Source organism: Trichoplusia ni, chromosome 5 (assembly GCF_003590095.1).
Source record: "Trichoplusia ni isolate ovarian cell line Hi5 chromosome 5, tn1, whole genome shotgun sequence".
NCBI lineage: Eukaryota > Metazoa > Arthropoda > Insecta > Lepidoptera > Noctuidae > Trichoplusia > Trichoplusia ni.
Window position 1 is genome coordinate 17,285,382 of NC_039482.1, and position 22,622 is coordinate 17,308,003.

General features: G+C 38.6%; 2 protein-coding genes across 2 annotated transcripts; one reads left to right on the forward strand and one right to left on the reverse strand.

Moving 5' to 3' along the window:
- The first annotated feature begins 408 nt into the window (after positions 1-408).
- On the forward strand, positions 409-12,178 carry LOC113494086. The gene is made up of 18 exons (XM_026872233.1): positions 409-460; positions 2,457-2,576; positions 2,977-3,186; positions 3,441-4,101; positions 4,406-4,598; positions 4,836-4,945; positions 5,123-5,378; positions 6,080-6,236; positions 6,658-6,839; positions 7,746-7,773; positions 8,266-8,394; positions 9,114-9,320; positions 9,395-10,055; positions 10,214-10,397; positions 10,479-10,588; positions 10,807-11,080; positions 11,431-11,587; positions 11,901-12,178. Exons 1-18 carry the CDS (start codon positions 442-444, stop codon positions 12,176-12,178), a joined length of 3,936 nt encoding a protein of 1,311 aa, XP_026728034.1. The 5' UTR covers positions 409-441.
- A 1,871-nt stretch (positions 12,179-14,049) lies between these two features.
- LOC113493779 (nucleolar protein 6) lies at positions 14,050-22,339 on the reverse strand. Its single transcript, XM_026871794.1, has 14 exons — positions 22,206-22,339; positions 20,978-22,055; positions 20,410-20,680; positions 19,873-20,088; positions 19,501-19,605; positions 19,061-19,203; positions 18,501-18,677; positions 17,850-18,017; positions 17,113-17,413; positions 16,341-16,594; positions 15,791-15,990; positions 15,240-15,425; positions 14,914-15,015; positions 14,050-14,217 (listed from the first exon to the last, which is right to left on the reverse strand). Exons 1-14 carry the CDS (start codon positions 22,215-22,217, stop codon positions 14,086-14,088), a joined length of 3,345 nt encoding a protein of 1,114 aa, XP_026727595.1. The 5' UTR covers positions 22,218-22,339; the 3' UTR covers positions 14,050-14,085.
- Between the last annotated feature and the right edge of the window lie 283 nt (positions 22,340-22,622).

Here is a 22,622-nt window from a genome sequence, read left to right on the forward strand (position 1 = left end):
TAAATGTCAGACAGTTACTGCTTTCCTCCCGAGGAAGTGGAAGCCCATGAAGATTTCCCCCACCAAAATCAAATGAAATTAAAATATCACTGTTAAATTATATAGATAAATTGACTTGAGTGCTTATAAGTACGTACATTAAAAATGAAAGTGTCGCTAGCTGTCTTAATAGCAAAAAAAAAATAACACCTCAAGAAAATGTAGTAAGTAGGTACTTAAACAATTTTATAACGGATCCGAGAATGGATCAACAATTCCCTATCAGCCATCAGAAAACTAACATGCAAATATAATGTAAATGTGCGCAAATTACGCGGATTCTTATTGTCTAATGTTAATGGCGAAGACAATGCTTTGCAATGTACTGAAGTGTGATAATGTGATGTTTAATAGACGTATGGGCTGTGGCAGAGGACCAGTCGTCCTGTGCCTGTTGCTGTGATGAGCGCCTGCGTGTATCGTGAGTACTTTTTAATTTGATTTATGTTTGGTAGTTGAGTTATTTTTCTTTAATATTTTCGGTATATCGGAATTTAAATGGAAATTTGCATATATAAACAAATTCCCCAAGTTTTTAGTCAGCTATTGAATTTATTTTTGATGTAGTATTATGGTTGTAGTGTCTGTAATTATCGAAAAAAAAATATTTATCCCATCTTACAGTTTACCTACATAAGTTATGTCACAACTGACGTTCAGAGAAGGAACATCATTTTTAAATTAGACACGAAATGCTCCTAGCAATTGGTTTCAAATTGGCGAGATATTATAGTGTTAGGTCACACACTCATACACTGGAATATAATTCCAGACAAACAGATGTCCCCTGCGCAAATGGCCCGCTTGCCGATAGATGTTGCTATAGCTAAGTAGTTAAATTAAAGAGATTTGACTATAAATTCTGGCTAATTTTTAATTTGCATTTGACAAAAAATTACTGTTTACTTAGTCAGTCAAACAGATGTCCAAAGAATGGATACATATTTTTTCTTTTATCTCGTAAACAGACGCTAAGGGCCGCAGTGAAATAAAATCTCATGTCACGTCACTTCTTTTTACTTGCAAGGTAGATATAAAGACTTCTTTTAATTTACACAATGTTTACACATTATGCATTTCAAACTGACATGTGACAGCCATCAAAATATGTCAAAAGTTTACCAGGACAGTAGGTAGAGCACGTACATGGGAAATTGAATTTGATACGTTTTTTTCGTCAGCTCCGCGATTTTTCCATATTTTCTTAGTTTACGCCTGTTGTGTATTGGTACAAATATTACAAGATTAAGACCAGCCAAATCAGTCCAGCCGTTCTCAATTTTTTGGCAATTAACTACTATACTACTATAGATAACTAGTTCGATAGTAATCGACAAAATAAAAACTTACATTTTAATGAATTTGGTACACAGGTGTAAAAGTAGGAACAAAAATACAGAATTCGTTCGGATTTCACCAAGATCCAAAGAGATACTGAGTGCAAGACAATTTTAATGAAATAACTTTTAATTTTTAGGATTCAGTGCCCCTAGTGTAAGAACGGAAGAATCCGCTGTCAGTTTCTCTGTTACCACGCTGCATCTCATGAACCGTGTCAGTTGAAACTTTCTCTGGTTTTATTTGCACTATAAAATCGAATAATAAAATCAAAATAGAGGGTAAACAATGATTGGTTCATTCATAAATTGAAATGGTGCAAATTTGATTTCTTTAGTCGTGAGCCTGACTGAGCCTGACGTGAGCAAATACCCATTTATTTTACTTTAATTAAAAAAGTTTGGTGACAAAGATATTTTACAATCTGATTCTGATTCTTAAAGATTCTTGCCTCATGATCATTTACGAGATATAGATAATGACAAAGCACGGCTATTACAATCGGAGCACATAATTATATTGTCGTATCAATTATAAGTTCAATGATTATGGTGACAATGGAACAAAAACTGTCGTAAGATCGTCTCACGGTAGATCAGTTCAGCGTCATAAACTATGGTCGTTATTAAAAATACTGGTTTTTATAATGATGATTACTTTATTTTTGCGTACGATGATTAGTACGTATTTTCATTTTTGCAAGGATGGTAAGAGATATGGAAGTGGAGACCAATTACGTCACTTAAGTGACGTCACATGAAATTTAAACCGTATCATCTTCAAAAAGAAATTAAAATACATAGCCGTTTTTGGAAATTTATCTGATGGACCAATTAGTTACGTAAATTGCGGTTGCAACGATATTAACTACTGTTTGTAGTAGCAGAGTTCTAACCAAATGAGAGCCACTTTTGAATGTAAGAAGTTCAATACACCGGTTGGTGAAAGCAACCGATTCAGGTTTAAATCCAGTAAAATTCAAGTTTTTTCAATTTTTAAACCAATGTCGCCTATAACCTAATATCACACAATAAAACTACTTCGTAAGGATCGTGTTTTAACTTCCTTTTTATTTGTAGTATTGGTGGTGCTGGCTGCGTGCGCGCATGCCGTCAACATCTGCATTCTGGATGCGCCCGACGTGAATGCGGAGCTGCAGCCCAACCCCTTAGGGGGGATGAACATTGTGTTGGAGAGAAGTGAGTAAAACAAGGAGATATAATATTAAAACTAGGCTTATTAGGGTGTTTTATTTTTCAATTTCGAGTTCGACCAAGAGTTGGGAAGTTTTAAAAACTAATCAATATCTTTTTTACATACAATCTATGCAATGTCTTTGGCGAGAATGTAATCACAGGGTTGAGCGTTGAATCGACAAACATACAATATCTGTGATGCTTGTCGAAAAATTTATAACTCCTCTTGTAGCTGAACGTATAACTCCTGGACTCTTAAGAGCTTTTTCTTATGAAAAACAAAATAAATAATTAAAGGAATATGGGAAGAATTGTAAATATTGTTAGTTGTTCCCATTTTAACTATCAATTAGATTAACATTACACTTAAATCAAAATATTAATTCAAACCATATTTCCACAGGGGGTCTATCAGAGGTGATAGCAGTAGTCGGTCGTCAAGCAGGTGCTATAAAGGACGTGGTGCAGGATGGGGACGTGGTCATCCAGTTCGCGAACGACACCACCGTGAGGATCAGCAACGAGGAGATCGCGGGAGAGAGGAGGGGGTACCTGCTGACCTTCACCTGGGAGGCTCCTAAGACGGTTAAGTTGGAAGACTGCGTTAATTTGGGTAAGATGAATTGAAAAGTGGATAACCTTTGATGATGTATTGCCAAATGAGTCGGTCTTTAAGTTGAAAGTAACAGTGTATTGAAACGACTTTGTAAAGAAAATAATAGATAGCCATTAGAATGAGATATCTCATGACATTTATCTGGTTAAGTTTTCTGACACAAGTAGACATACTTAAGAATTCTTAAGTATGCAGTTAATCAAAGTATAGATATTTTTTAGTAAAATTTTACCCCACGTACGTAATTTTAGGTACACATCACTGGTATGGTGGTCCTCAACAAAAACGTCAGTACTGGCCAATTGAGCGTCTAGTTCTACCAAACTACTCTTACGTCACAAAGGAAGCCGACAACTGCGCCGTCGCTGAACCTTACTGGCTGAACTCCGAAGGCATTTTCTACTACTTCGATAAAAAGGTTCCACTCTTCGTCGATCAGAATGACCTCGAGAAAAACGCTGCCTGCTTTATCGCACAAACGAAACCACCGTATTCAAGCAAGAGAGACAAAAACGACCTCATTTATGCCATCGGTATATTTGAAGATGTGAGACAAGCTCATGAGTTCGCTGTAGAGAAATACCTTGAGAAGCCGACAGGAATACCTGATGAACGAATGATAACGTACCCTATTTGGTCGACCTGGGCAAGGTACAAGAGGGATGTGAACCACGCCACTGTCTTAAAATTCGCAGACGAAATCACACATCACGGATTCCCTAACAGTCAGCTGGAAATTGATGATCTTTGGGAGACTTGCTACGGGTCCCAGATTGTCGATGAGAGGAGGTTCCCTAGCATGAAGAACACGGTGGATGTGTTGAGGGCGAAGGGTTACAGAGTGACGATGTGGACTCATCCGTTTATTAATAAGGGATGTGAGCCTTGGTATTCAGAAGCTAAGGCTAAAGGGTAAGTTCAAAGATTGTTTTTATCGTAGCATGTAATCAAATTGTTTGATTCTGAAGCTTAAGGGGACTTGTTTATAATTTGTTTTAGTATTTACTTGAGATCCTTAATTACGTAATTAACTTAATAAGAAAAATCAAATTGTACGTAACATACCTGATAACACAAAAATCTATTAAGTGGCCTACAATTGAAATGCGTTAGGCTCCGATTCGGAATTCAAGTTTATTTTCCACCTCCCACAGCAAAGCAATAAATTCCAACCTCCTTCGATATCTCTCTTTTCAATTTCACCATATTTGTCCAGTTACCTGGTATCCTCTGAGTACGGATCCGTGGAGACGAGCTGGTGGAATGACAACGAGACGACGACAGCCGTTATAGACTTCACGAAGCCGGACGCGCGCCAGTGGTACCTGGACCGAATGCACGCCTTGAAGAACTCCTCGGGAGTAGACAGCTTTAAATTCGATGGTGGAGAGTCTAGTTGGGCACCACAGGTATTACAGGAATAGTATTCATATTTAGCATTTAAAAGGGAGTATCTAGTGTTCTTAAGAAATCATGTAACTTGACTTTTGACTTTGTTAAGCTAGAAAGTTGCTTTTAATTGGGCAAATTGTTTAGGTTCCTCAAGAACTTCATGGTTTTAGACAAGGACACATTTACCTAAGTGTAACTTATGCCAAAATTATTGTTTTATAAAATTGTAGCTCTATACCACCTGTTACTTCTAGATCCCAGTTCTTAGAGGTGACATCAGAGACCAGCCGGGCGTGATATCAGCTGATTACGTCAGGACTGTGGCTCAGTTTGGACCTCTTGTGGAAGTCAGGGTTGGATATAGGTAGGTATAGTAAGAGCAAAATTTGCGCATTTGGAATAGGTAATGCAACTAGGTTTTTTTCTGTTTAGCCATTTTTAATAGAAATCAGATGCAGTTACTTCCGAAATTATCCATATAATTTTGCTACGAATCTTGCACATATGGAACAAATACTCCAATCTACCAAATTTTCTTCAGAACCCAGGACCTGCCGGTCTTCATCCGTATGATCGACAAGGACACCTACTGGACATACGAGAACGGTCTTCCGACCCTCATCACAACCCTCCTCCAGATGAACATGAACGGCTACTCACTTGTCCTGCCCGACATGATCGGTGGGAACGGGTACAACGAGCCGCCGACCAAGGAGCTCTTCATCCGGTGGCTGCAGGCCAACACCTTCATGCCGAGCATGCAGTTCTCTTATGTGCCATGGGAGTTTGATAATGAAGTGAGTGAGTTTCGTTAAGTTATAGGGTCTGAAGACCTAGACCGTTGCTAGGCCGAACTGAATGTAGTAAGCAATTTGGGGAACAATAGGAAACGATAAGAGGATAAAGATGGAATTGACAAAGCTGATTGATTGAGGGTATATAGAATTATGGTGGAGATTAAGAGCAGTAATTTCAGGGCTATGAATATTCATAAACGTTTTTACTGCTGGAGAACCGTTTCGAAACTTTTCTTGTGATATTTTATACTTTTGCCGGCCAGTTTGGACTCCAAACCAACCGGGGCTTGGAGTCGACCCAAGAACCACCATAGCGCCATTTAAATGTGAATCATCCTCACGAAACTATCCTACTACTATTATAAAGGCGAAAGTTTGTAAGTATGGATGTATGGATGTTTGTTACTCTTTCACGTAAAAACTACTGAATGGATTTGAATGAAACATTACCACAATATAGCTTATACATCAGAATAACACATAGGCTACAATTTTTGAGGTTTCTAATGTGAGGTCGTAAAAAAACACATTTTTTGCGCTTACATTGCAAACGCTGACTGAATCCTACAAGATAGATAGAAGGCAGGTATAAATTATAACTTATATCTTCTAACCACGCGGACGAAGTCGCGGGCAACAGCTAGTAAAAGTATAAGTATAAAATGTTGATATAATATAACTGACAATCTATTTGTTTGCAGACGGTAGAAATAAGCAAGAAGTACGTGCAACTGCACGCGCAGTACGCGCCGGAGATCATCAAGGCGTGCCAGCGAGCGGTGGCTGACGGCTCCCCCGTCAACCCGCCGGTCTGGTGGATCGCGCCCAATGACACCGAAGCTCATGATATTGCTGATCGTATGTTCTATTCGCTGTTATAATTCGTATATATGAATAGTTTAGGTTATCTGCTAGTTGGTATTGATATCTCAGGTTCCCTTTGTTGGGGTTTTGTTGGAGGACAAGTTTAGAGAAATACTATATAATAAACAAAGTGTACAATGAATACAAAACTACAAAGAGATTATTTGATAACGAAATGATAAAAAAATATTAATTTATTTTAAGGTAGAACTTAGCTAACTGAAGCTTTACTTTACAAGGTGATAAGCCCTATGATATTTGAGTTTAGGAAAGCTAAAGAACGATCTCCAATGGGTGTAGCCCATGTCCAGCAATGGACTGACACGCGCTGATGTTAATGGTGCCTCAATACTCATAGACATCTCGCCGTCTCTGACATCCACCGTTTTAAATGGTACATCTTTGGTATTTCCAGAATACCTCCTCGGCGAGAACATCCTAGTAGCCCCAGTTATCGAGCGCGGGGCCCGCTCGCGTGACGTGTACCTGCCCCACGGCTCGTGGCTGGCGCAAGGCGACCGCGCGCGCCCCCTGCCCGGCGGAGACTGGGTCCGCAACTACCCCGCACCGCTCGACACACTACCCTACTTTGTCAAAGTTTGAATACTAATATAGCATCGATGTAGAATTAGGAGTAGTATTCATTTTACTGTCAGCTGTATTACATACATAATATTTTATAATCGCAAAAGAATTACAATAGCAGTAGTTTCACGGTCAGAAACTAATTCGATTATATTGTTGGTATTATACCCATATTAAAATATTATAAGTTGTATTTTACAGTAACAATTAAACGTACGAAACGAAAAGTGTTGCTAGTGGTTATTATTAATTGACTTTTGTTGTGTATTACAATATAACAGTAACGAGAAGACAATATAATCGCATATAATTATTGTTGTAAATAGATATCTAAGTTATTTTGAAGACAAATATAATAAACACATTCATATATTATTGTTTGTTTAGCTTCAGTTTCCTTTTCAATTATTTAACCTTTTTTTATTAAAAAGAAACCATTCCTGCTTTAAAATTAATAGGTAATTATAGATCATTGTAAGCAAATACGTCAGCAACAGCTAATGTTAATGAACTAAATACAAGTGCTAACGAGAGCTCTTTCATTTGATACCCCACACGTCACTGTTTTTTTAGGTCTTCAATTTCTATCCACTAGATGGCGCTGTAGCGAATTAAGTCTGAGGTCAAGTAGGTAGACTATAAGCAGCAAACAATCAAGAGGCTTTAAACAAGACCTCATTTGTCTAATTATGATAACTTCTTTTAAATTTATGAGGCAAAATCCATACCTACATACATACATTCAGGTTAAATCATAACCCTCACTTCTTCGCCGTAGTCGGGTAAAAGTAATCTCTTCGATATTAGCTGAGTCACCCAGACTCAGCAATCTCGTTCAAAGATCAATCGATATTATTATGAGATGATACGCTTCAAGATACTGGACCAGTTATCACGACATTCAGTGTCTATTGGTAGAACACGATGGTGGGTCTAAAGGCGCTTGGTAAGATATGTGACTATTTTATACCTAATTCTTTTGTTTTTCAATAGGGATATTCGGTATTCGGCCACTTGTTTCATAATCTGATTATAGTACTATTTGGTATTCGATATTCAGCCGAATAGTACATCACATTACAGGAAGGACATGACTTTATTGCTTAAGATTTTATCTATTTATTCATGGCCAAATAACTATATATTTGGCCGATGATTATACCGGGTATTCGGCCGACAGTGCTGCTGAATATTCGGTATTCGGCTAAATCACTATTCGCAGCAACTCTAGTTTTATTACTATACTAGTTTAAATTAAACACCATAAGAGTGTAAAAAATTAAAAACTAAAAAAATTGCATTATCAGCAATTTTCTACTTGACGTTTTGAATCGATGGATTCACTATTCTACACTTTGATATTAGACCTCTACAGACTATTTTACTTCATGTCTGCCGTTAAGGGACTCACTATGTTTACAAATGATTGACTTTCTAGTGGTAACAGCGCTGATCACCGGGGCCTTTTCCGCGGCAGAAGTGGTTGGGCCTTCCATCCGCGGCGATGATGTCACTCTTACGTTGGAACCTGTCCTGACAGGAGGATTCAACGTAATTCTGATCGAAGGTAAGTAGCAAGGAAGAAAAGTATGTAAAAAGAAAGATGAACAACTCTTTCTTCTTATGCGTTCTAAAAATAGCACAGGTTTAGTGGCCAGTTTTTAAATTGAGTTTCTTGCGGATTCTTTTCCTCCTGAAACGCACTTTGGAAGTGTCCAATTAGAATCAGGAATATTAACGTTTTAAAGAGCCTAATTAAAATAGGGACCTTAAATTTTTTTTCGAAGAAATATTGCGAAATTTTGAACCTCCTGTTTGTATAAAGTCGGATCAAAACAAAGCTATCAAGGGAAAACTTACTGACGCAAATCACTGACAATCGAAGATATCATTGATTGAACTGTCAGTAAGAGTAAATAATGCGATCTTTCAACTGGTATCAGCAAGACAGATACCACTAAACACTTCAGTACTTCAAGACGTTTACACGTGTATGTGGATAAATTAACCTAATCTTATAAGGATAATGGCGAGTTTATTCCAATGTTTACAAAATGGTCTGCGAGATGTGATGCTGGATAGAATTAATTAGTTTTAACAAATTGCGGTCTTATCGCTGATTTTCACTACAAACTACTTCTTATTTATTATAGTTACATCAGGGTGGCCCGACTAGTTTCGGACACAATAGATATTTAGATTTTGGCTCAAGTAAATCAAGATACCTTGACGTTAAACCTGTAATCTTATCTTAACATAACAGTACAATCATCTTCTATGTTTCAGAAAATGAACGTTCAACTCTAGGCCAAATAGGCAGGACATTAGAAGGTCCTTACACAGTCGAAGAGATTGAAGGTGGAGTATTTGTACAGATCGGAAACGTAAACCTGACACTTAAAACAGTTTACGATGCTAGTGCTAAGGCAAGAGGGATCAAATTTGACTGGCAGGCCAGCGCAGCCCACAGACTGGAAGACTGCATTGATTTTGGTAAGAGGTCTATTGCAAATTAAGATGCTGCTAGTGATGATGGAATATGTTATGTATACGCGTTGTTTTTCTAGGCTCCAAACATTGGTACGCGGGTCCGATGCAAGTTGATCAACTGTATCCAATAGAAAACGCTACCCAGGTATACAAAGCCAGCTATATCCAGGAGATAGATAATGCCGCCATCATAGAAAGATACTGGCTTAACTCTGCAGGAGAATACATATTTGTCCACGACAAAGTCCCTCTATTCTTTGACTACAAAAATATTATGAGCAACCACATCTGTTTCGGAGCTCAAATTGCTGGACCTTACTCATCTCAGAGACCACGCACAATACTGACTTATGATATGTGGTTTTTGGAAAATGTTAAGGAAGCTCACAAACATGCCGTAGCTAACTATTTAGGCAAGCCATCAGGCACGCCTGACTTCCGCATGGTCCAGCATCCTGTCTGGTCTACATGGGCACAGTATTCAAGAGAAATTAACGACACGAAACTTTTGGACTTCGCTCAGCAAATCAGGGATCATGGTTTTGAAGATTCTCAGCTTGAAATCGACGACCAATGGGAATTGTGCTACGGGTCTCTGACGGTAGATGAGGCGAAGTTCCCGGATTTCAAAAAGACGATTCAGGACATTAGGGCTCTGGGCTACAGGGTCACAATCTGGGCGCATCCGTTCATCAACAATAACTGCGAGCCTTGGTACTCTGAGGCCTTGAGAAATAAGTTAGTTTGAAGACTTATTTTAATGCTCTAAGTTTTAGTAAAAATTAGTTTCAAAATGTATCATTCCATCCAGCGTTGTGGTCGTTACTCATTCAAAAAAATATTTTGTACGTCATCATTATGATGTCCATCTTCGCATAATTAACTCGTACTTGTAGCTACTTCGTCGTAGATGAGACGGGCAACCCGAACACTTCCTGGTGGAACAACAACGGGTCCATCCCGGGATACATCGACTTCACGAATCCGGAGGCGGCTGAGTGGTACTACCAGAGGATGAAGGCTGTGCTCGACACCTACGATATAGACAGCGTGAAGTTTGACGCTGGAGCGGCTCCGGAGGTAAGAAATACTTTATAAAGCTTGAGAAAAAATTAATATGTTTGATTAAACAACAAAGTACAGCAACTTTATTTGTTGTAGATCGCTGTCCAGAGGGGTGACATCGAACTGCAGCCGCATCATCTTGTTCAAGCGTACGCCAAACTATGCGCACGATTTGGTGGCATGGTTGAATTCAGAGCTGGATTTAGGTAACAATTTGCGGACCATTTGATCATATCATAAAGGGAATTATACATATTTGTTTAGATAAAAACATATTTCTTTGTTATCAAATCCGTGCAAAATGTTACCACATGCTAAAATCGGAAAAAATATCAAGCGAGCTTTAAACCTCCAATAAAACGGTTAATCATGTTTGTTTGATTCAAGCAAGTTTATTTTAAACGAAAAACTGTCTGTATACCAGGACTCAAGACCTCCCTATCTACGTTCGGATGTGCGATCGCGACTCCATCTGGGGCCTCAACAACGGCCTGGCCACTACCATCACGACGACCTTCCAGATGAACCTGAACGGGTACCCCTTCGTCTTACCTGACATGATCGGAGGGAACGGTTTTAATTTGGAACACGAGCAAGCTGACCTGCCGACTAAGGAGCTGTTCATCAGATGGGTCCAAGCCAACACCTTCTTACCAGTGATGCAGTATTCGTATGCTCCATGGAATTTTGACAATGAGGTGAGTAAATACACGTAGTATTGTTAAAAGTTATAAAATTAAATATTATATTATATAACCACTGTACTGAGACCAAGATTATCTAGATAGAACATATGCTTACATCATCATCATCCATAGCTTTTGTCCTTCCACTGTGTACGTAGGCCTTCCTTTTCTCGTGATGCTACGGTCCCGACTCTCGTGTCAGCCTCATCCAGACCTGACCCGAAACCTTAGTTATATCGTCGACCCATCTTGCTCCCGAACGATTCTTATGCATTTCCTTGGCTAATATTCTGTCACCGCCTTAGTCCACCTACCGCGACTTCGTCTTGCGTATGCTTACATACGATTCATTAATTCCCCAGACTGTACAAATCAGCAAGAAGTACACCGAGCTGCACGCGCAGTACGCGGAGCTGATATTCTCGGCCATGGAGGCGGCCGTCAGCGACGGCACGCCCGTCAACACGCCGCTCTGGTGGAGCGACCCTAACGACCAAGAGGCGCTGCTTATATGGGACGGTGTGTACTATGCCTTGCCTGCCTGACTTGTTCTGAATTTATCAGTTTCAAGACTCAAGTAGATATGACTACATTAATTGATCATGTAACAATGCATGGATTTCCACAGTATTGTGCCCTACCTACCTAACCTAGATTTATTTGTTATTTGGCACCAACCACGAATTGCAACTTCTATAAACCACGATCAAGACTAGTTACTTAGTTAGTTAGCTAAGTTGATCTCAGTAAGTACCAGAGAAATTTACTGTCCTGGAACCCGCAACAAGATGGATCAGTATCAAAAGCGATTGTATCTTTACTTGTGTTACAGAGTACCTCCTAGCCGAAACTATCCTAGTAGCCCCGGTGTTGACCGAGGGCGCTACCTCCCGAGACATCTACCTGCCCGCCGGCACCTGGTACGAGGAGGGCGACCGCGCGAGGGCTGTCGAAGGCCCCATCTGGATCAAGAACCACCCCGCACCGCTAGACGTGCTCCCATACTTCGTCAGAGACAAACAGAATGTTCCCGACGCCGGTACTACTCTCTACACGTCTGCTGCCCTAGTACTTTTAGGCTTGGTAGCGAACATTGTTCATTTGATTTAAATCAAAAGAATTATTTTGAAAATAATCCATTTTCAATTTGGGACCTTTCCTTTAAAATTTATATTTTGTTTGTTATTTTTAAGTGTTAGCAATGAATAAATGTTGTAAAATTCTTAATGTTGTTTAGCCTCCAAAAGTGATGATAAAAATATTTATTTATTTCAGCCATAATTGCACAAGTCTAAATTCCACTTATCTACTTAATAATGGAATTTAATCAGACTGCCAGCATAACACAGTGGTCAAAGCGACAATGCCCAATGTGTACGAGCGACGGGTTCGATAGCCGAGTAAGACAAGTATGCATGATCCACAAATACTTGATCTAAGCCCGGAAGTCTTTGAGCATATGATTTGAATGTTCCTGAAATAGCTTGCGACACAGGAATTTAAATTCTTAGTGCCTTTTAGTCCCATCCTTAATAATAATAATAATAATAATATCATTTATTTGCATAAAATGTGGTACAAGAGTTGGTATACAATTTTTTTTACAGAGCAAGACACATTCCGCGGTTATAGAACAGCATGCAAATGTTTGAGAAAATTTAAAATACCTACATTAGTTGACATACAAGCACATGACATATTATAATAACAAAATTATGGAAAACAATTCGCTAAACCAAAGAAACACAATACATGAAAAAAAAAAAAATTAAAATTACAATGCATTTCTAAAATGATAAGACTGAGACGAATATTTTTTTAAAAACTCCTCTACAGAATAGAAATTCTCTTCAATTAACCAGATTCGTAAGGACCTACAGAACTTCAGATAGGGCAAGTCGACTATGTTCTGAGGCAGGGAGTTATAAATCAGAGGTGCCATGTAGACACAACTACGCCTGCACATTTCGAGACGAGGAATCGGCATCTCTAAATACGAATGAGTGACCTTTCGTTTGTTTGTATTGTTTTTCCTTTGAAATAGTTCGAGATTGCATTTGACGAATTTGGCCACTTCATAAATATACATGCTAGGGACAGTTAATATTTTTTCTGATTTGAAGATGGGCCTACAAGAGTCTGACCATTGAAGATTAAAGATCGCGCGAACACATTTTTTCTGTGCAATAAAAACCCGCATTAAATCTGCTGTATGTCCCCAAACTACTATGCTATATCGGATAACGGAGCACACATAGGCGTGGTACACCATTAAAGATGTGTGTTTCGAAGAAGAATCTTTGATTCTTTTTATGGCAAAGACCGTTTTATTAACTTTTTTACAGACGCTATCAATATGATCTTTCCATGCAAGGTGTTGATCTACTACGATACCAAGAAATTTAATGTTTTTGACCTGTTCGATGGGAGTATTATTACAAGTAATGTCAATGTTTTTTGATTTGCTTTTATGTGATCTAAAGTTAATAATTTTTGTTTTATCTAAGTTTATTTTTAGTGCATTTATATCAAGCCATTTAGTTATGTCTGTTAGTATTTGATGTATTTCGGTTTTAAAATTTTCTTCTTCCTTACACCGTATAATTACTGAAGTATCATCCGCAAATAGAATACAATCATGATTATTCACTACTTGTGGAAAATCATTGACGTAGATGAGGAATAATAAGGGACCTAGAATGCTTCCTTGTGGTACTCCAAAATAATTACACCTGGGATTGGAATCAAAATTCTCGAGAGTATTGGTTTTACTGTCCTTTATTCTATAGATCCTAAAACTTATTTCTCATCGACACATTCTCTTTAACAGTCACCGTCATGAATTATTAGAAGTCTAAATTAAACGGCGACAGAAACAAAATTTAAAAACGATGTACAATAAATTAGTAACTTCAGATGGGCCAAAAACAAAGTACAACTAATATAAGGTTTACCTGAACTACCAAATAAAAAACCAACAGTATTCTTAAACTATATTTATTTTTACATTTAATATGTTAGTTAACAGTAATATCCTTGACGAGTCCTTGGCCTAGTATCCTGAAGTCTTCTATCAGAGCTTGCACGTTCACGCGGTATTTAGTCTCGCCCTTACTTGGTATTGGCTTCAGACCTGTTGCATTTGTCAACTGTGAACAAAAGAGATTATATTAAAATATTTTAAAATTTATCACAATGTTAGTTATACTCCTTGAAAAGAGAAAAAAAATATATGCATATTGAATAGGTCTGACATCGGCTACTATCTACATATTTTACGTAATCTGAAATGAAAAGGGTTATCCCTAATATTTTCGTGATTTCATCGTTTTTTTCTGTACCATAAATTCCCTAGAAATAATTTATATTAATCTTTCTAAATGAATCAAATCACGACACTACTTGTATGTTATGTTTTACCGCTATCTACAATAAAGTTATGTGAGTGTTATTTAGCTTATCATGTAGATCCGTAAACACTATAGCTATTTACTTCGATATTGTTCTATTAGAGATTGCTTTATCGAGTAAATTGTTCGGTAACAAAATCAATTATTAAAGATGTTTTTATCGATTACTATAAATACACTATAATTAATCAATAGCAGTTTGTCAATTGCACATTACATTGGGAAGGTCAAGATGATTTCTTTAAAAAACGCACACTGTCCAAATTGGGCACAAAAATTAGGTTATATTATTTTTAAGATTCTTGTTTAATATCATTTGTACCTTACATTTATATTGGGCGCTGTAAGAGTCCCAGTGCAAGGCAAAAGCTCTTTTTCTGGCCACCTGTAGACAGTTCCATGCAAAGAAATCTGTGAAAATAATCAATGAAATACCTGAAACTCTCTATCCTCCTTAATGTCAGGTGTCCACAGCACAGCTATCACCTCGCCTCCGTACAAGTCGTGGAAGAACAAAGCGAACTCACTGTACGCGCTCTGTAATCATAAATAACGTTTTTTTTTTATTTAAAGGATAACAAATCAATAGATAACATGAAAATGAAAATAAACCTTAACAATATGGTCATAAAGTTCAATTCCTTCAATCATACCTAATCGAGACGAGAGGAGAAAATGAATATATATTGTAGTTAACCTAAAAAACACATACGAACAAAATCTAACCCTAACCCCCAAACCATAAGGTTCAAAATCCTTACCCTCAGCTCTTCCAGGTACTTCAAGACGGGATGGAACTCGACGACGGGTATGACTTCATGGCCGGGTGTTTCTGGAAGCTTCTGCAGCCGCGGAGGGGAGTCCACGCGCTCGAGGCAGTGCGGGACCAGCGGCCGGTGAAGGTGGATGAGCACGTCGTAGCCCGCCAGGGAGGGGACGAACATAGGCTGGTAGAAAATATGTTAATATAATTAAATTCTTTTAAATTTGTTATAGGGAACATGGAATGCGCCCTCCAGAATATTTTTTAATAGCATGCTATTTTAAATGCTATAGTTATAACAAGCTATAAGAAAAAGCGGCAGCCAACTGAACGCGTAGGTTATAATTTTATTACCTACGCATTTTGGCTGCGCTGTTAGCATCTTGTTGAGGACGATTGAGGCAAGTGTTAATGCTAAGAAAAAAAAAACATGCTATGTTTTGGCGCTTTACGTTATATTAACCACCACTAATGATAAGGTTTCAATCATTTCCTCTTTCCCACATGAACATGTTCTAGAACACATAATTTACAATTTTATCATCTCACCAGTATGTTGTCCCTGTACTCCGTGAGCAGACTGCCCTCCACATAGCGCAGCGTGGCGGCGGCCAGCGCCCGCGCGCGCGCCAGGACCCGCGCGTCGGGCCGCGGCCGCGCCAGCCCCGGGGGGTCGTAGGCCGACACTATGCGGGGACTGCCCGGGGACTCCGGGGAGAACTGCTGCTCTAGCTTTGTTATGTCTTCACCTGGAGGAGAAATAGTGGCAGGTTGTGTGATTGAGTGTATGTGAGGAATATGGTGTGAATTATATAAAATAGAACACACAGTAATCAATAGAACACAAACATGTAACATAAATACAAAATGTTCTTTAAAGGCAATGTGCTGCTTGGAAGTTCGTGGCGCCCTTCTCGCGCAGCAAAAGCACTTGGGAAGCGATGAAGCTGTCTAATGCAAATTGACCTCAAAAAATTCAAAAAGTGCTACTTAATAGCCTAATTTGAATCAATTAGTTAATAAGTTGATCAAGCGAAAACCCACTTCCGACTTATTTCTTGTAAAAAATATTTCTCTACAATAAAAATAATATACTCACGAGTCAAATCATCATTAAAGTCCAGTACAATGACATCTCTTGCCCAATCAAAGTCCGTCAACAACCGTAGCACCCTGTATAGCCCAACAGTGGGCGAGGCTGGTGGCTGGGAGGGCTGCGGCTGCAGGAACACGGCGGCCACCATCAGGTCGGCCACCAGGCACGGGAAGTGAGGGTCGGAGAGCAGGTGCGAGGACAACCAGCGCTTGAACAGGCAACACGTCGCGCCGAACGACGGGTGCTTTTGATGTAACCTGTGGTTTGTGAAGCAAGGGTTCTGAGTCTTGGTGTCTAGTGATTTGTATGTTTGTGAAATTGCCGCGATATTAGGATTAAATTCCTTAATGAGAGAACCACACCCGGTCCTTTCCTAATAAAAATAACAAATATGAAACACTAAAAAACTGTCCACTTATTCAATATGCTCGAAGATTTGTGCTGCCATATACGATGGTCAATATAACAACATGTTATTTTTTGCTTTTGAGGATTTCATACAATGGATAAGTAATTTACAAGATTTAAAAAGTAAACATTGAATATTTAAGAGAAGCATAAATCATTAATTGTTACAACAACACAGACGTGTAAAATTGTTTTATCTTTTATTGACCCTAATTATGACTAAAATTCAAAACATTTGTATAAGACAATACGTAATTTTTTGGTGTACAAGGAAAAAAAAATGCGAGATGTAAGAATAATTTTTTTTTTTGGACTAAACAGATTTCTTGTCAGATACTGTAATAATAAATTCATGATATCCTCTCACCCGTGCAGCGCCCCCCTCAACTTCGGCAGCAGCACAGTCTCGTTCTGAAGCCTCTCACTCTCTTCACTCTCTCTATACTTAACAACCCCATTCTCCTTCTCCCTCCTCAATAGCGTTATCTCTTTCGGGTGCGCGATCTCAAGCCGGAATACGAGCCCGTTCTTTAAAACGTCTATGTGTGTAGGTGAGGCTTGTGTTGGTAATGAGTATTGCTTGGTCAGGGATTCTGCTATCTGAAGGTGGAAGGCGGCCTTTAGACATCTGAATGCGTGGATTTCGCCGGGCCATTTGCCGCTGTGACCTGAAATTGTTTTAGAAGTTGAAAGATTTATGCCTTTACCAGCTTTTTTCAGCCTTTTTCACTACCCTAATGCTGAATGTTGAGGTGAGGAACTGTGTAATATCGATCTATTCAAAGTTTTTTCAATTTGAATGAAAGTTTTTTTTTTGCTACGCTAAATTATCTATAGAAATTTCACATTAATAGATAGAGTATAATTCTTACAGAATGAGTTTACAAATCGGAACAACTGGATAATATTATCCAAATCATTTTCATTACACAAACTCCTTGCGTCGTTGGCTCAGCGACCCAAAATGTGTGTTGGCCTGATACGAGAGAGCGCCACTTTCCCCAATCTTTAGCCAAAATTCTATAGTTCAAAAGTCTTTATGTCTCTCTTATAACATTAAATCATTAAATTACATGACCAACAAAACCTAAATATTCATCTTACCTAGTTCCACGACCGCCTTGCAGACGGGCGTGTACTCCGGCAGTACAGGCAGCCCGTCCCTGGTGATGTCCTTGACAAGGCAGCTGTTGCCTCTCTTCCAGGGGTTGTGAGGCGCCGCGCGGGGCAGGGCCGGGACTGGACAGCTGTAGCTGAAGATTGGGGACACTCCTGTGGAGCAGGGACAAGATTAATGTGCTTTGCCATAAGGAAAGGGGAATAGTCGACGTGTCCGATGAGAATGTATGGGAAAGCATTGTCGGAAGGACTTTAGACGCAATCTATTGCTATTAATCGCGTTTCATTATGGCAGTGCGATGTGCGGTCGCAAGCTCGTACTTAATGGTGCAGACTGTTAGAACCAAGCCTCAACTATATGCTTCGATATCGCATGCTATTTGAAATTAAAGAAAAAACTTTTAAGAATTCCAGTTCGACGCAAAATAGATAATTTTGCATGAATTTTGCTGTCTTATTATTTAAGTGGGTCGGTAAAATTCGGTGTCCATACGAATTCAATGTTTGTGAAACCCCGCACGACACAAGGATTAAATTCTTTAGAATCGTGTAACGTAAATTCATCAGTCATACAGTATTTTACAAAATGTATTCACATTGGAATACAATCCACCACATAACCCTCCCTCCACTCACCATACACAGCGCTGATATCGAGCGGCAGCTGCGTGAGCTGGCGCAGGTCGCGGCGCAGCAGGTCGAAGGCCTGCAGCGCGCGCAGCGAGCCCTCCTCCGGGCCCGCGCCCGCCCCCCGCCGGGCCAGCAGCCCCTCCAGCTGCCACGACACCTGGAACAGCTGCGAGGGGGCGATGCCTGGGGAAGGTGGGAGAAGTTCTTATATGATAGGTAACAAGAATAAAAATAAAGAGTTTGAAAATCATTATTAAATGATTGGGAATGTCGCTTGACGTCATTGTCGTATAAAACCCCAAACCCACAGCGAACCATGTCGCGAATTCGATCCCTGCTTTCAGCAAGCATTTGTGTGATCCACGAATGCTTGTCCTGAGCTAGATGTCTCTGTGAATGTTTATCATAGTCCGATCAAATCAGCTCTACATTTACTACGCTTCATGATGTTACTAAAAGCTACGATCACGATTTTCAACAATAAGTATAACAATATAACGATAAAACATCTAATATGACGCCACAATCAACCGGCTCCAATCACATTACCACACCCCAACACTCACCATACTTAAGCTTCATGAGGTAGTCGACTATCTGCTTGGTAACAGTCCGCCTCTCAGCCTGGGCCTCCCCCTCCCACACGCAGGTCTCCGTTATGGAGCCATCCTGGAAGCGACGGAGCTCAGACTTGTCGCCCCAGAACGCCCTGTGGAAGTGTATGGGATAGTGAAGTTAATTTCGGGAGTATAAGGTTTGTTTTGCAATGCCAAGATTGATTCGAGATACAAATGTAGCAATTTTCTTAAAAAAAAGTATGGGATTTTTTTTTACTTCAGCTACACTACAGATATGATCTGTTTGGCAAACAGATACGTCAATACAATGACAAATTGTATTGACTTAACTGTTTGAATAGACGTACCACAAAATATTTTCTATCATGAACAAGAAAAAGCTTTAACTAATTTATTCAATAATAATTTGTGAAGTTGATTGATCTTACCTGAACTGTTCGGCTTCAGGCAGGTTGGCGGGAGGTCCTTTCTCCACCACATTCATAGCATTTTCTGGGTTGAGTATGAAGCCAAATGATAATTTTGGGTCTACCCTGCAATGGCAAAATATTATATTACATTCTGTTAATGTGAAAGTAATAATATGAGATACACAAACCAACAAAAAAATTGTCAACCACATTCGTATTCTTTTTGTTTCAGGACAATTTGAAGGTATATATATAGAAATAATCAGGACCTTATTTCGTAGAATTTGGAAAGGTTAAATTAAGGGAAACATCCATACACTTTATACATACAATAAAATTTTCGCGTTTATAATATTGGTAAGGATGGTAAGATAAACAAACAGAACATACCCAGCCCTTGCCTTATCCAAGGTCTTCTTTATGGGCCAAGAAAAGTCATCCTCTATGATAGGTTGTATTAAGTCCACTCTGTTGCCCAGTCCTTTAGCCAACAGAGTATACAGCACATCAGCTACCAGGCTCAGCTGTTCAACACCATAGTTCACTTTAGACTCCCTGGAGGTCTTAGATAACACTGATTCTTTTATCTGTGATAGGTTTTTGAATCTGGAATATATATTTTGAGGTAATCACACATATACACAATAAAGAAGTTCTTAAATATTTAAATGTTGTCATTGACTTGTATACATGTCAAGTAAAGGATAAAGATATTTTGCTTTTGCTGCAAGCTGGCGTTCTTCTGGTCTCCTCATTGTGTATTGATGATGATTGCCAGTGTCTTAGTAAAATCATGAAATTAATAGTACCGTGAGGGATCAGACTGGCAGTAGTTGCATGTAAAATATGCTATTTGAATGGAACTGATTAGACTGGGAGTTAATCCCACATAGATTGGAAAGAAAAAAGTAAGTTCGAAATATTTACCTCAACAGGTGATCAAACTTCATCAAAGGCCTGACAGGTGTCATGAATAACGGTAGGAAGCTATTGATCTTCCCATTATCCAACATCTCCACAGCCAATGCACACTCCCTTTTCAACGCAGAATAAGTTCCTCGGTTCATCTGCCACAGTATGTTATAGTATCCAGTCTTGTCTACGAAAACTACAGGGAAGTGTTTATGGAAGTCGTCGATAGATGGCGCTGAGTCACCTTTGTGGAGTGATATGCCTTTTGTGTCGAGTTCTGATGCTTCTGTAATTAAAAAGGATATCTGTCAGTTGGTTGACTTTTTCTAACCAAAAATTCACTTCATTCCAGGTCTCTTCAAGTGTTATAAGGGGATTGGGATATTGTTTTACATGGATGGAATATTTACTGAAAGAATACTTGAAAAATGTATTTATGATTTGAAAAATCTTCGTACTAAGCATGCAGCGGTAACTCTGCTATGTAAAAGCTGTCACAAAGTATAGTATATTGAATTGTAAAAAAGTATTATATAGTAACCTAAATAAAATAAATAACTTTTGACTTTTATTTTGTACTTACTTAAAGCAATCCAAATGTTCCGCACAATTTGATAGCTGCTCATAATATTGTTTATTCTCTTGATTTGTACATAATATGCCACTAACAAACATACAACATATCCCGATACTGGTAGATTCCTTTGACGTAACCATATTTTCAACAACACTGCGGCCTGTTTTAAATTGTCACTTTTTGGTAGGAATTCATTTAAAAATTCTTGGTTTGTAGAAGCCGTTAAGTCTGCTAGTACACTACTGTTGTAATACGGTGTTGGAGGACCAATTTCAGTACTGTTTTCAGAGTCATCTTTAAACAACCATGCTTCTCGCAAGTTGTTGCGGTCAGGGCTAAACCGATTTAGCTTGTATGCGTCACTCTCACAAACAAGGTGAATACGTACTGAAAGGTGGTTGCCAAGTTTACCCACAGGTTTGAAATCTAGGACTGGTTTTGTTTCACAACTGTTAACATAGGAATACTGCAGATCTTCAATTGTATCTAACTTAGATAAGTGTGAAGCAATACATGCTAAATACGCAGCTCTTTTTTTATGATATTTATAGTTTATTGAGTCATTCTTTGTGTATGTTTCACTTGGCACAGTTATCTGTAAATCTACTCTGAGTTTGGAGTTTATTGAACATCCTAGCCCATATGAACCTTTAATTTCAACATCAGAAAATTTATGAAACTGAAATACACATTTTGTTGTCATCAACTGCTCATTCACAGGGATTTTTAATTTAAGCTTTTTTGCAAGAGTATTCGTTGATAAGTCATACTCGGTATCGTCATCAGGTATTGCTAGTAAATGAGTTTTTAACTCTGTGAAAAACTGTTGAAACTTCTTTTCTGTTTTTTCTTTCACTTTTACTTCCTGGATAATTTCGTCGACTTGTAGCCTAAATAGATTAGAGTTGAATAGACTTTCTGTCTCCTGTAATCTATTTAATTCATTAACTGTGGGTTGTCGATATAAACTCTTCGTTCTAACCCGTTTTGGCGCATCTTTAGGTTCGTCATCTGCAGCTCGTTTTCCATTCTCATTGAGGATCTTAGACACTCCAACGTCCTCAGAAATAGGGGTCTTAATATTCTATAAAGTAATAAAATAAAATTACCACTACTTTCCGTACAATATAAGGAAATGTGTAGGTTACCGTAACATTACTTTTTTTTCTTAAATATAACAGAAACTACCAACATTTTTGGAAAACATATTTTAGAGCATATGAAAACAACTTACCCGTTTAACCATGTTAGCAAAACTAATACGGAACTCACTGAAACTTTGTAATTATTTCATGAAGATTAGGTTATAAAAGTATAAACAACGTGCGCAACATTGCTTTGACTTTTGACATAACAGAACAGATGTCATTTTGATTTTGACAAACACGTTTCGTTACGCACCGTCACACGTCACAACTTTACTTACCAAAGGGCTTTAAAAACCATGATTCTGTTTAACTCTTTCATTTTAGAGTATCTAGTGTTTTGATTAATAGTCTCGAGAGCTCCATAGGGAAAGATGATCTGAAGCAGGGATGTGAATTTATATTAAATTTTTGATACGGATATAAGATATGAAACTTTAGTTCCGGAGCCGGTTCTAGATGTTATTTTTTATACCGGATATCCGATAGTTTCGGTTGCGGTACTC

Coding starts and splice junctions, on each gene's coding strand:
- LOC113493779 (XM_026871794.1), bottom strand. Junction 20,089..20,409: donor AAGTTTGATCACCTGTTGAG/GTAAATATTTCG, acceptor TATATATTCCAG/ATTCAAAAACCTATCACAGA. Junction 14,218..14,913: donor AGGAGGATAGAGAGTTTCAG/GTATTTCATTGA, acceptor TTTTGTTCACAG/TTGACAAATGCAACAGGTCT.
- LOC113494086 (XM_026872233.1), top strand. Junction 4,599..4,835: donor AGTCTAGTTGGGCACCACAG/GTATTACAGGAA, acceptor TGTTACTTCTAG/ATCCCAGTTCTTAGAGGTGA. Junction 7,774..8,265: donor GGTGGGTCTAAAGGCGCTTG/GTAAGATATGTG, acceptor TTGACTTTCTAG/TGGTAACAGCGCTGATCACC.